Source organism: Hemiscyllium ocellatum, chromosome 50 (genome assembly GCF_020745735.1).
Source record: "Hemiscyllium ocellatum isolate sHemOce1 chromosome 50, sHemOce1.pat.X.cur, whole genome shotgun sequence".
Taxonomy (NCBI): domain Eukaryota; kingdom Metazoa; phylum Chordata; class Chondrichthyes; order Orectolobiformes; family Hemiscylliidae; genus Hemiscyllium; species Hemiscyllium ocellatum.
This window is the reverse complement of record NC_083450.1, coordinates 8040747-8053246: the sequence shown is the minus strand read 5'-3', so window position 1 is coordinate 8053246 and position 12500 is coordinate 8040747. Positions and strand designations below refer to the sequence as shown.

General features: G+C 56.2%; 1 protein-coding gene across 1 annotated transcript; it reads right to left on the bottom strand.

Annotated features, from left to right (window-relative positions):
• Positions 1–4390: 4390 nt before the first annotated feature.
• On the bottom strand, positions 4391–5925 carry dpm3 (dolichyl-phosphate mannosyltransferase subunit 3, regulatory). The gene is made up of 2 exons (XM_060820691.1): positions 5845–5925; positions 4391–5192 (listed from the first exon to the last, which is right to left on the bottom strand). The coding sequence occupies exon 2, from the start codon at positions 5143–5145 to the stop codon at positions 4867–4869; it is 279 nt and encodes a 92-aa protein (XP_060676674.1). The 5' UTR covers positions 5146–5192; positions 5845–5925; the 3' UTR covers positions 4391–4866.
• Positions 5926–12500: the final 6575 nt, after the last annotated feature.

The window sequence follows — 12500 nt, the reverse complement described above, 5'->3', positions numbered from 1 at the left end:
TGGGGTTGGGTGGCCTTAGCTCTGCCGAATCCGGCACAGATAGTTGCCCCTACGTTCCAAGATGCCCCCTTGCGGAGTTGGGGGAGCGGCCATTTTGAACCCCTCATCCACCAGCCTCGCCCATCTGGGATTCTGACCCCCTCCTCCACTCCCACAGGAACGGACGATATAATCGACCGTAGAACGGGCCCTGAATTCATCTTAGGTCAAGGTGACTGAGGTGGACCGAGCGTTTGTCTTCAACCTGAGGTCAACGTGACTGACACAGCCCAGAGTTGACCGTCCACGTGCTGGTCTGGCAGCCATTTCCAGGACCCTCGTGTCTCTAACTCTCCCACCACAGCGGGCAGTGTATTCTAAGCCTCCTGAGTAAAGGACCCTCCTCTGATATCTCCCCCCGCTGAAACCTTCCTCCAATCATGAGAAAATTATGACCCCCTTGTGACGGCCATTTCTGTCCTGGCGTGAAAGAGAGAGTAGATAACCAGAGACCTATGTCTCTCAGCATCTTGTACACCTCCAATCAACTCTTTTCCCCCTCCTCTCCAGGAAAATCCGAGCCTCCTCAACCTCTCTTCATCAGACAAGCCCTCCAATCCACCCAGCATCCTGGTAAACTTCCTCTGCCCCGCACCTCCCTGTCTCTAAAGCATCTACGTCCTTCCCCATAATGAGGAGACCTGAACTCAACGCAATATTCCAAGGGTGGTCCAACCAGGGCTCTACAGAGCTGCAGCATACCCTCATGGCTTGGAAACTCAATCCCCTTTTAATGGAAGCCATATGCCTTCCTAACAATCCTATTGACTTTGGGGGGGGTGGGGGTGGAGCAACTTTGAGGGGTCTATGTTTGTAGCATCTGTGTGGGTTTCCTCCCACAGTCCAGGGATGTGCGGGTTAGGGTGGATTGGCCATGCTAAATTGTCCCGTAGTGCCCAGGGATGTGCAGGTTAGGGTGGATTGGCCATGCTAAATTGTCCCATAGTGCCCAGGGATGTGCAGGTTAGGGTGAATTGGCCATGCTAAATTGTCCCATAGTGTCCAGGGATGTGCAGGTTAGGGTGGATTGGCCATGCTAAATTGTCCCATAGTGCCCAGGGATGTGCAGGTTAGGGTGGATTGGCCATGCTAAATTGTCCCATAGTGCCCAGGGATGTACAGGTTAGGGCGGATTGGCCATGCTAAATTGTCCCATAGTGCCCAGGGATGTGCAGGTTAGGGTGGATTGGCCATGCTAAATTGTCCTGTAGTGCCCAGGGATGTGCAGGTTAGGGTGGATTGGCCATGCTAAATTGTCCTGTAGTGTTAGGTGCATTAGTCAGGGGAAGATGGGTCCGGGTGGGTTACTCTTCGGAGGGTCGGTGTGGACTAGTTGGGCCGAAGGGCCTGTTTCCACACTACAGGGAATCTAATCTAACCCAGCGGTTCCTCTATCCTGCCAAGGATCCTGTCTTTCATCCTGTATTTACTATTCAAATTCAGCCTTCCAAAATGGGTGGGGGTCTCGGAGGGGAAGGTGCAGGGGGCTGGTGTTCCCCATGGGTCTGCCCCCACCTCCCTCTCCGGGGGGTAGAGGTGACGGGGTTTGGGGAAGGTACTGTCTAAGGAGCCTCACTGAAGTGGGTCTTGGAGACGGTACACCCTGCTGTGACTGGGGGGGAGGGAGGGAAGGGGGTGTTTGTGGGGGGGGGGGGGGGGGAGCTGCTTTGTCCCCGGACGGTGTTGAGCTTCTCGAGTGTTGTCGGAGCTGCTCCCCACCCAGGGGCGAGTGGGGAGTATTCCCTCACCCCCCCACCCCCGACTCGTGCCTTGTCGATGGTGGGACAGGCTTTGGGGGGGAGGGAGTCAGGAGGGGGGTTACTCGCTGCAGGATTCCCAGCCTCTGACCTGCTCTTGGAGCCGCTGGGTTTATATGGGGCTGGGTCCGGTTCAGTTTCTGGGCAACGGGACCCCCAGGATGTTGGGGATTCAGTGATGGTAACATCATTGACCATCAAGGGGGCGATGGTTAGATTCTCTCTCAGTGGGAACCCCCAGGATATTGATAGTGGGGGGGGATTCAGTGATGGTAACACCATTGAACGTCAAGGGGGCGATGGTTAGATTCTCTCTCAACGGGAACCCCCAGGATGTTTAAATTTAAATTTAATTAATTAGTCTGAAATAAAATTCTAATCTGATTAAGAGGTAACAATGATCTTCCAGTTATTCTGTATATACCCCACCCCGGACCCCTCGATCAGATCCCAGTCTGTAACTCCCTCCCGGGGTACCTGTTATTCTGTATATACCCCACCCCGGACCCCTCGATCAGATCCCAGTCTGTAACTCCCTCCCGGGGTACCTGTTATTCTGTATATACCCCACCCCGGACCCCTCGATCAGATCCCAGTGAGTAACTCCCTCCCGGGGTACCTGTTATTCTGTATATACCCCACCCCGGACCCCTCGATCAGATCCCAGTCTGTAACTCCCTCCCGGGGTACCCGTTATTCTGTATATACCCCACCCCGGACCCCTCGATCAGATCCCAGTGAGTAACTCCCTCCCGGGGTACCTGTTATTCTGTATATACCCCACCCCGGACCCCTCGATCAGATCCCAGTCTGTAACTCCCTCCCGGCGTACCTGTTATTCTGTATATAACCCACCCCGGACCCCTCGATCAGATCCCAGTCTGTAACTCCCTCCCGGGGTACCCGTTATTCTGTATATACCCCACCCCGGACCCCTCGATCAGATCCCAGTCTGTAACTCCCTCCCGGGGTACCTGTTATTCTGTATATACCCCACCCCGGACCCCTCGATCAGATCCCAGTGAGTAACTCCCTCCCGGGGTACCTGTTATTCTGTATATACCCCACCCCGGACCCCTCGATCAGATCCCAGTCTGTAACTCCCTCCCGGCGTACCTGTTATTCTGTATATACCCCATCCTGGACCCCTCGATCAGATCCCAGTCTGTAACTCCCTCCCGGGGTACCCGTTATTCTGTATATACCCCACCCCGAACCCCTCGATCAGATCCCAGTCTGTAACTCCCTCCCGGGGTACCCGTTATTCTGTATATACCCCACCCCGGACCCCTCGATCAGATCCCAGTCTGTAACTCCCTCCCAGGGTATCTGTTATTCTGTATATATCCCACCCCGAACTCCTTGAGATGATAACTGCAGTGATTTTCTGTGAAATGATTCCCACCGACGGGAATGGACATTAATCATTCCCGGCTGACTCAGACACAGAGACAGAGACAGAGTTTCGTGTGGCATTACGGTCTGTTTACAACCAAAGGACCTGTTTCTGTGCTGTACATCTGTGACTCAACCTCCGTAATCAGATTGACACGACGTCGGTGTTTTTTCCCAAACTCGAGTGATGATGGATGGACTGTGGGATAATTAGACACTCCATAGCAAAGGCAGGAAATGGGAACGAGCGCTACGATATCCAGGAATAAAAGTTTCCGCTCACTCTACCCGCTGGGGATCTGCACTGTCAGATCGTCACGACAGTGTGAGCCACTCTCCGCGTAGTTGGGAGAAGTTACAGCGTGCAGGCGACTCAGTCCGTCACCCCGTGCTCTCCCACTCTCTGAACAGCGGCTCACGGTGCCATTCCAGCCTTGGGGCGACTGTCTGTGTGGAGTTTGCACATTCTTCTCCCCGTGTCTGTGTGGGTTTCCTCCCGCAGTCCAAAGATGTGCAGGTTAGGGTGGATTGGCCATGCTAAATTGTCCCATAGTGCCCCAGGGATGTGCAGGTTAGGGTGGGTTGGCCATGCTAAATTGTCCCATAGTGCCCAGGGATGTGTAGGTTAGGGTGGGTTGGCCATGCTAAATTGTCCCATAGTGCCCAGGGATGTGCAGGTTAGGGTGGGTTGGCCATGCTAAATTGTCCCATAGTGCCCAGGGATGTGCAGGTTAGGGTGGATTGGCCATGCTAAATTGTCCCATAGTGCCCAGGGATGTGCAGGTTAGGGTGGATTAATCGGGGCTAAATGCCGAGTAGGATTGACGAATGGGTCTGGGTGGGGTATTCTTCAGAGGGTGGGTGGGGACTTGTTGGGCCGAAGGGCCTGTTTCCACCCTGTAGGGATTCTGTGATTCATGGGGTCAGAAGCCTGGAGCTCCCTCCCTAACGGGGCACGACGGCCCCACACCACATGGGCTGGGGAGGAACATGGCTCTTCAAGATGGCCGCTCCAACCCCTCCCCCCACCTTTCTCAAGGGGGAAACCGGGACAATGAATGCTGGACGCCAGCCAGCGAGTCCCACCCCCCCCACAGGGGAAGATCGCTCGGAAATGTAGCCCCCCACCCCCACCGCGACATAAGTGCACCCCCTCCCCCAGGCCATCCCATCGAGTCGCTGGAGACACTGAGGCCTAGTCAGTGGAAAGTGATTTTAATCGAGAGTTCCAACGCGTGAGGTACAAACAAACAGCAAAACGTGCCCAGAGGTTGGCAGTTCCCCCAATCCTCACCCTGAGGGATCTCCACCACCACTTCCCCCACTCCCCCACTGGTGTGGAGGCTGTGTTGGGGGAGCTATTTGGCCACAGAAGCCATTCGTTCTCACCAAGAGGGGCGAGGATCCATTTTGGTTTCAGTCTCGCTCCCCTTCGCGTTTCCCCGAGAAAGGTCGAAGGGAACACACTCCCTCCAACCCCCCCCTCCCTCCCTGATTGGACCCTTATTTGTTTGAGGAGGGGGGAGGGACGCGAAGGGGGGAGACTGACCCCTCTCGCTCCCCCCGCACTGCGCCAAAAAGTGCAGAAAGGGATGACTGAGGCCTTCCCATTCGCAGCGAGGGGAGGGAAGGTGGGATTCTCAGGGAGGGTGACACCAACCCCACCCCCTCCACCTCAGAAGCAGAAACCCCGGCCCTCCAGGTCAGCCCGCGCCTCTCGGATCTGAGCCTGCAGTTCCTCCGCTGCCCCTCGGCAGTCGTTGAAGGTGGCCAGCCGGTATCCCACGGTGGCCAGGGAGTAGCAGCCGAAGGTGACCAGCAGGTAGGCGGGCAGCGGCCAGAGGAGGCGGCGGCCGGACTCGGGCAGGCCCAGGCCCAGGGCGTCGAAGGTCAGGCCGGCCCAGGTCCCTCCCAGCAGCCCCAGCGTCAGCAGCCACTGGCCCAGCTTTGTCATGGTCAGCAAGGGGGGCACGGGGTCAAAGGTCAGCTCGTCCTGTGGCGCTAAGGGACAGAGAGAGAGAGAGAGAGAGAGAGAGATTAAACCCAGAGAGAGACGCTCCGGGCCCCAGCAACCCCGTCTGGTCAGGAGAGGCGGGAAGAGCCGGAGCACGGAATCTCCAGTGTGGAAAAAGGCCCTTCGGCCCAACAAGGCGAGACCAACCCTCCGAACAGTAACCCACCCGGACTCATTCCCCCACCCTAGCCCTCTATACTTACCCCTGACTCATCCCCCCTAACCTGCACATCCCTGGGGGGGGGGGGGGGGGTAGGGGCTGTGTCTGGGGGGGGGGGGGGGGGGATGGGTTGGGGGTCAGTGGTGAACAAGGCACCTGGTTCTTCAGGATATGGAGTGATCCTGTGACCAAGGTGCCTGGGCGAGGGGGCGGAGCCTATCACAGCCCCGCCCCCCTCCAACGTGTGACGTGAGGCGTCAGGACGCGATGACGTCGCTCCGCTGACGTTGGGGAGTTTGAAACCGTCCGACTGCCCCGTTCCCCCCTCGCAACCCGCGACCCAAACAACACCCTGCACGACCACACTGTCTGGCGGAGTAGAGGAGGGAGGTGGGGCGGGTGGGGAGGCGGGTGTAATCCCCTGTAGGCCCCGAGCACCGGCCCCTCTATTCCGGCTGAGCCCCGCCGCCGCGCGGTACCTGCTCCGCTCCCGCTCCAGCTCCGTCAGCCAGGCCCTCGACCGGAAATACCTGCCGCGGGCGCTCACGGGAGTTGTAGTGCGCCCACGGCGCCGGAGACGTCAGGCGTCCTGACGTCACATCCGGGCGGCTGGGAGAACTACACCTCCCACCACGCAGCTGGAGCAAGCACACCGAAGGATGGAAGGGCGCATGCGCAGCAGCTCCTGGAGTTTCCATGGAAACATAGACACACCCCCTCCCTATCTCTGTCACCCCCTACACCCCCTCCCTATCTCTGTCACCCCTCCAGCCCCTACACCCCCTCCCTCTCTCTGTCACCCCCTCCAGCCCCCTACACCCCCTCCCTATCTCTGTCACCCCCTCCAGCCCCCTACACCCTCTCCCTATCTCTGTCACCCCCTCCAGCCCCTACACCCCCTCCCTCTCTCTGTCACCCCCTCCAGCCCCCTACACCCCCTCCCTATCTCTGTCACCCCCTCCAGCCCCCTACACCCTCTCCCTATCTCTGTCACCCTCTCCAGCCCCTACACCCCCTCCCTATCTCTGTCACCCCTCCAACCCCCTACACCCCCTCCCTATCTCTGTCACCCCCTCCAGCCCCCTACACCCCCTCCCTATCTCTGTCACCCTCTCCAGCCCCTACACCCCCTCCCTATCTCTGTCACCCCTCCAACCCCCTACACCCCCTCCCTATCTCTGTCACCCCCTCCAGCCCCTACACCCCCTCCCTATCTCTGTCACCCCTCCAACCCCCTACACCCCCTCCCTATCTCTGTCACCCCCTCCAGCCCCCTACACCCTCTCCCTATCTCTGTCACCCCCTACACCCCCTCCCTATCTCTGTCACCCCCTACACCCCCTCCCTATCTCTGTCACCCTCTCCAGCCCCCTACACCCCCTCCCTATCTCTGTCACCCCTCCAACCCCCTACACCCCCTCCCTATCTCTGTCACCCCCTCCAGCCCCCTACACCCCCTCCCTATCTCTGTCACCCTCTCCAGCCCCTACACCCCCTCCCTATCTCTGTCACCCCCTCCAGCCCCCTACACCCCCTCCCTATCTCTGTCACCCCCTACACCCCCTCCCTATCTCTGTCACCCTCTCCAGCCCCTACACCCCCCTCCCTATCTCTGTCACCCCCTCCAGCCCCTACACCCCCCCTCCCTATCTCTGTCACCCCCTCCAACTCCTACACCCCCTCCCTATCTCTGTCACCCCCTCCAGCCCCCTACACCCCCTCCCTATCCCAGTCACAGTTTCCTGTCCCCATCACTACCCCCATTCCCCTCACTACCCCACTGGGGCCCATGGGTTTCCTGAGCTCAGGGAGTCTTTATTGTACACATCTCCCTCCCACCCCCTCGCTATTCCGCTCTCCTTCGAACTGAACCAGCTACCCTGAACCGTTGGGATCCAGCGTCTAAGATGTCCTCCAGAGGCCCAGGAATAATCTTTGATTGGTTCCTCTCCAGCGCAGCCCCTTGTTTTCCTGAGATACCTTCACCCTGTTGCAGTCTCAGTGTGTTGCTGGGAATAGCCCACCTCATCGTGGTCAAGGATCCTGCGGCCAAACTCTCCCTCAACTTGGCCTCCTCCTCTTCCTACTTGTTATGGTTTTAGAGTCATAGAGATGTACAGCACGGAAACAGACCCTTCGTCCCAACCCGTCCATGCCGACCCAGATATCCCAACCCAATCTAGTCCCACCCGCCAGCACCCGGCCCATATCCCTCCAAACCCTTCCTATTCATATCCCCATCCAGATGCCTCTTAAATGTTAAAAATCACACAACACCAGGTTATAGTCCAACAGGTTTAATTGGAATCACTAGCTTTCGGAGTGATGCTCCTTCATCAGGTGATAGTGGAGCTTTCAATTAAACCTGTTGGACTATAACCTGGTGTTGTGTGATTTTTAACTTTGTACACCCCAGTCCAACATCAGCATCTCCAAATCATGCCTTTTAAATGCTGTCATTGTCCCAGCCCCCACCACTTCCTCTGGCAGCTCATTCCACACATGCACCACCCTCTGTGTGAAAAAGTTGCCCCTTTCCCCTCTCACCCTCAACCTATGCCCCTCTAGTTCTGGACTCCCCCCACCCCAGGGAAAAGACCTTGTCTATTTATCCTATCCATGCCCCCTCATGATTTTATAAACCTCTATAAGGTCACCCCTCAGCCTCCGACGCTCCAGGGAAAACAGCCCCAGCCTGTTCAGCCTCTCCCTGTAGCTCAAACCCTCCAACATCCTTGTCAATCTTTTCTGAACCCTTTCACAACATCTTCCCGATAGGAAGGAGACCAGAATTGCACGCGATATTCCAACAGTGGCCTCACCAATGTCCTGTACAGCCGCAACATGACCTCCCAACTCCTGTACTCAATACTCTGACCCTTGCAAGTTTCACAAGATCATTCCGATAGGTTATTGTCCTTAACTGGTTGGATACAATGGAATGTTTATCAATTGAGCCGAGGAGTGGCAGATGGAGTTTAATTGAGATAAATGCGAGGTGCTGCATTTTGGGAAAGCAAATCTTAGCAGGACTTATACACTTAATGGTCAGGTCCTGGGGAGTGTTGCTGAACAAAGAGACCTTGGAGTGCAGGTTCATAGCTCCTTGAAAGTGGAGTCACAGGTAGATAGGACAGTGAAGGCGGCGTTTGGTATGCTTTCCTTTATTGGTCAGAGTATTGAGTACAGGAGTTGGGAGGTCATGTTGCGGCTGTACAGGACATTGGTTAGGCCACTGTTGGAATATCGCGTGCAATTCTGGTCTCCTTCCTATTGGAAAGATGTGCAACTTGAAAGGGTTCAGAAAAGATTTACAAGGATGTTGGAGGGTTTGAGCTGTAGGGAGAGGCTGAACAGGCTGGGGCTGTTTTCCCTGGAGCGTTGGAGGCTGAGGGGTGACCTTATAGAGGGTTACAAAATTATGAGGGGCATGGATAGGATAAATAGACAAGATCTTTTCCCTGGGGTGGGGGAGTCAGAGCGCGAGGCAGCACGGTGGCTCAGTGGTTAGCGCCGCTGCCTCACGGTGTCAGGGACCCAGGTTCGATTCCAGACTTGGGGGCGACTGTCTGTGTGGGGTTTGCACATTCTCCCCCCGTGCCTGCGTGGGATTCCGCCCACAGTCTAAACATGTGCAGGTTAGGGTGGATTAGCCATGCTAAATTGTCCCATAGTGCCCAGGGATGTACAGGTTTGGGTGGATTGGCCATGCTAAATTGTCCCGTCGTGCCCAGGGATGTGCGGTTTAGGTTGGATTGGCCATGCTAAATTGTCCTGTAGTGTTAGGTGTATTAGTCAGTAGGAAATGAGTCTGGGCGGGTTATTCTTCGGAGGGTCGGTGTGGAGTAGCTGGTCTGAAGGGGCTGTTTCCCACTGCAGGGAATCTAACCTAATCAACTCGAGGGGCATAGGTTTAGGGTGAGAGGGGAAAGGGATCTCAGGGGCAACTTTTTCACACAGAGGGTGGTGCGTGTGTGGAATGAGCTGCCAGAGGAAGTGGTGGGGGCTGGGACAATGACAGCATTTAAAAGGTGGATGGGGACATGGATAGAAGGGTTTGGAGGGAGATGGGCCAAGGGCTGGCCAATGGGACTAGATTGGGTTGGGATATGTGGGTCTGTCCACCTCTGTGACTCTGTGTAAACCTGTTCAGTCGTCAGTGTTGTTCCTCTCTCTGCCTTTCCACAGAAGTCCCAAGCTTTGAGGATAAAAGCCAGTGCGTACGTCATGACTGAACTCTGCTGAGAGAGAGAGAGAGACTTGCTCCCTTTCCTGTTTTCCGCACAGACTGTGTCTGACAGCTTCCCATACGCCCTTTTGTTGATGTGTTGAAGCTTCCCTCCTGCGCAGAATAGAGAGAGAGAGAGAGAGATGCAAGCCTCTCGGCCCATCGGGTCTGTGCTAGCCCTCTTGAGGGCGCTCTCCAATCCGTCGCGCTCCCCTCCCATCCCCACGCCCCTCTCTCCCACGTCGAGTTTTTCCAACTCATTCTCCATCTCGCTCTTCAATCCCCTCCCTTTTCCACGCATCTCCTCGATCTTTGTCCTTAACCCCACCCCTCCCTTCCCCCTCAACCCCGTCTGGTACAATGCTGTCGTTGTAACCACCCTCCTTAACCTTCCCCCCCCCCTGCTCCAAGGGGAAACCGATCCCAGATTTCTGTCTCCCTTCCCCACCCCACGGCCAACTCCCGGGTCTCTCTGGGCATGAACTGGAACATCTCTTCCCTTCCCATTCCCCCCCCCCGTTATCTCCCACTCCGGCGTTCCTGATCTGGGAAAGGTCCTTCCCCAATCAACACCCCCAACTCCCTCCACAACCCCCAACTCATCAAAGAGAGACAGGGTGCAGGGGGGGTGGGGGATGTAGGGGGGTGGGGAGGTTCAGGCAGCTTGTGGTGTCAACTTAGAGTCAGAGAGAAACAGAGCCTTCAGCCCAGCTCATCCGTGCCAACCCAGATATCCCAACCTAATCTGGCCCCACTCGGCCCATCTCCCTCCAAACCCTTCCTATCCATGTCCCCATCCACCTTTTAAATGCTGTCATTGTCCCAGCCTCCACCACTTCCTCTGGCAGCTCATTCCACACCCGTACCACCCTCTGTGTGAAAAAGTTACCCCTTTCCCCCCTCTCACCCTAAGCCTATGCCCCTCTAGTTCTGGACTCCCCCCACCCCAGGGAAAAGACCTTGTCTATTTACCCTATCCATGCCCCCTCATGATTTTATAAACCTCTATAAGGTCACCCCTCAGCCTCCGACGCTCCAGGGAAAACAGCCCCAGCCTGTTCAGCCTCTCCCTGTAGCTCAAACCCTCCAACATCCTTGTCAATCTTTTCTGAACCCTTTCAGGTTTCACAACATCTTTCCGATAGGAAGGAGACCAGAATTGCACACAATATTCCAACAGTGGCCTAACCAATGTCCTGTACAGCCGCAACATGACCTCCCAACTCCTGTACTCAATACTCTGACCAATAAAGGAAAGTATACCAAACACCGCCTTCACTATCCTATCTACTTGGGATGGTGGGGGTTGGGGGGGGGTGCTGAGAGTGACTGAGATTGCAGCGTTGAAAGTGTAGTGCTGGAAAAGCACAGCTGGTCAGGCAGCATCTGAGGAGCAGGAGAGTTGATGTTTTGGGCATAAGCCCTTCATTAGGATGGCTGACCTGCTGCGCTTTTCCAGCACCACACTCCCGACACTGACCTGCAGCATCTACAGTCCTCACCCTCCCCTCCCTGGGGTTGCAGGGTGAATGTTTGTTCTGAGCTCAGTCCCTCTGCGCGTGTGTAGTGTGTGTGTGTGTAGTGTGTGTGTGTAGTGTGTGTGTGTAGTGTGTGGTGTGTGTGTGTGTGTGTGTGAGCGAGAGAGAGAGAGATCCATCCCTCTGTGTGTGTCTCTCAGAGTGACTGTGGGATATTGTCTGTGTGTGTGTGTCTCAGAGTGACTGTGGGATAGTGTCTGTGTGTGTGTGTGTGTGTGTGTCTCAGAGTGACTGTGGGATAGTGTCTGTGTGTGTGTCTCTCAGAGTGACTGTGGGATATTGTCTGTGTGTGTGTGTCTCTCAGAGTGACTGTGGGATATTGTCTGTGTGTGTGTGAGTGTGTCTCAGAGTGACTGTGGGATATTGTCTGTGTGTGTGTGGTGTGTGTGTGTGTGTCTCAGAGTGACTGTGGGATATTGTCTGTGTGTGTGTGTGTGTCTCTCAGAGTGACTGTGGGATATTGTCTGTGTGAGTGTGTGTGTGTGTCTCTCAGAGTGACTGTGGGATATTGTCTGTGTGTGTGTGTGTGTGTGTGTGTGTGTGTGTGTCTCTCAGAGTGACTGTGGGATATTGTGTGTGTGTGTGTGTCTCTCAGAGTGACTGTGGGATATTGTCTGTGTGAGTGTGTGTGTGTGTGTCTCTCAGAGTGACTGTGGGATATTGTGTGTGTGTGTGTGTGTGTGTGTGTGTGTCTCACAGAGTGACTGTGGGATATTGTCTGTGTGTGTGTGTGAGTGAGAGAGACTGAGAGATGTTGTGACGTGTTTAGGTGTGTGAGTGTTTTTGGAAACAATAGTTGGACTTGAATGTGTAGTTCCTCTCCCTGGAGAAGATCCAAATGTGGATGTGGCTGTGGGAAAGGGCTCATTGTCTTGTTCCCAGTCCCCACTGCCTCGCTGTCTCTCACAAACACACACACACACTCCACCACCCCCACCCCCCCCACACACACACACACACACTCCACCCCCCCCCCCACACACACACACTCCACCCCCCCACGCACACACACACTCCACCCCCACCCCCACCCCCCCCACACACCCACACACACACACACACACCACCCCCCCCACACACCCACACACACACACACACACACACACTCCACCCCCCCCCCACACACACACACTCCACCCCCCCACGCACACACACACACACACTCCACCCCCACCCACCCCCACACACACACCCCCCCCCCCCCACACACCCACACACACACACCCACGGGCAGGAAGAGCAAGGAGGGAGGGGGCTGAATCCTGCCCAGGGACAGTGCCTCAGTCAAAATAATGAAGTGATCGGGGGAGGGCCTGGGTAGTGAGGGGGAGGGGGAGGGGGAGGGGGAGGGCCTGGGTAGTGAGGGGGG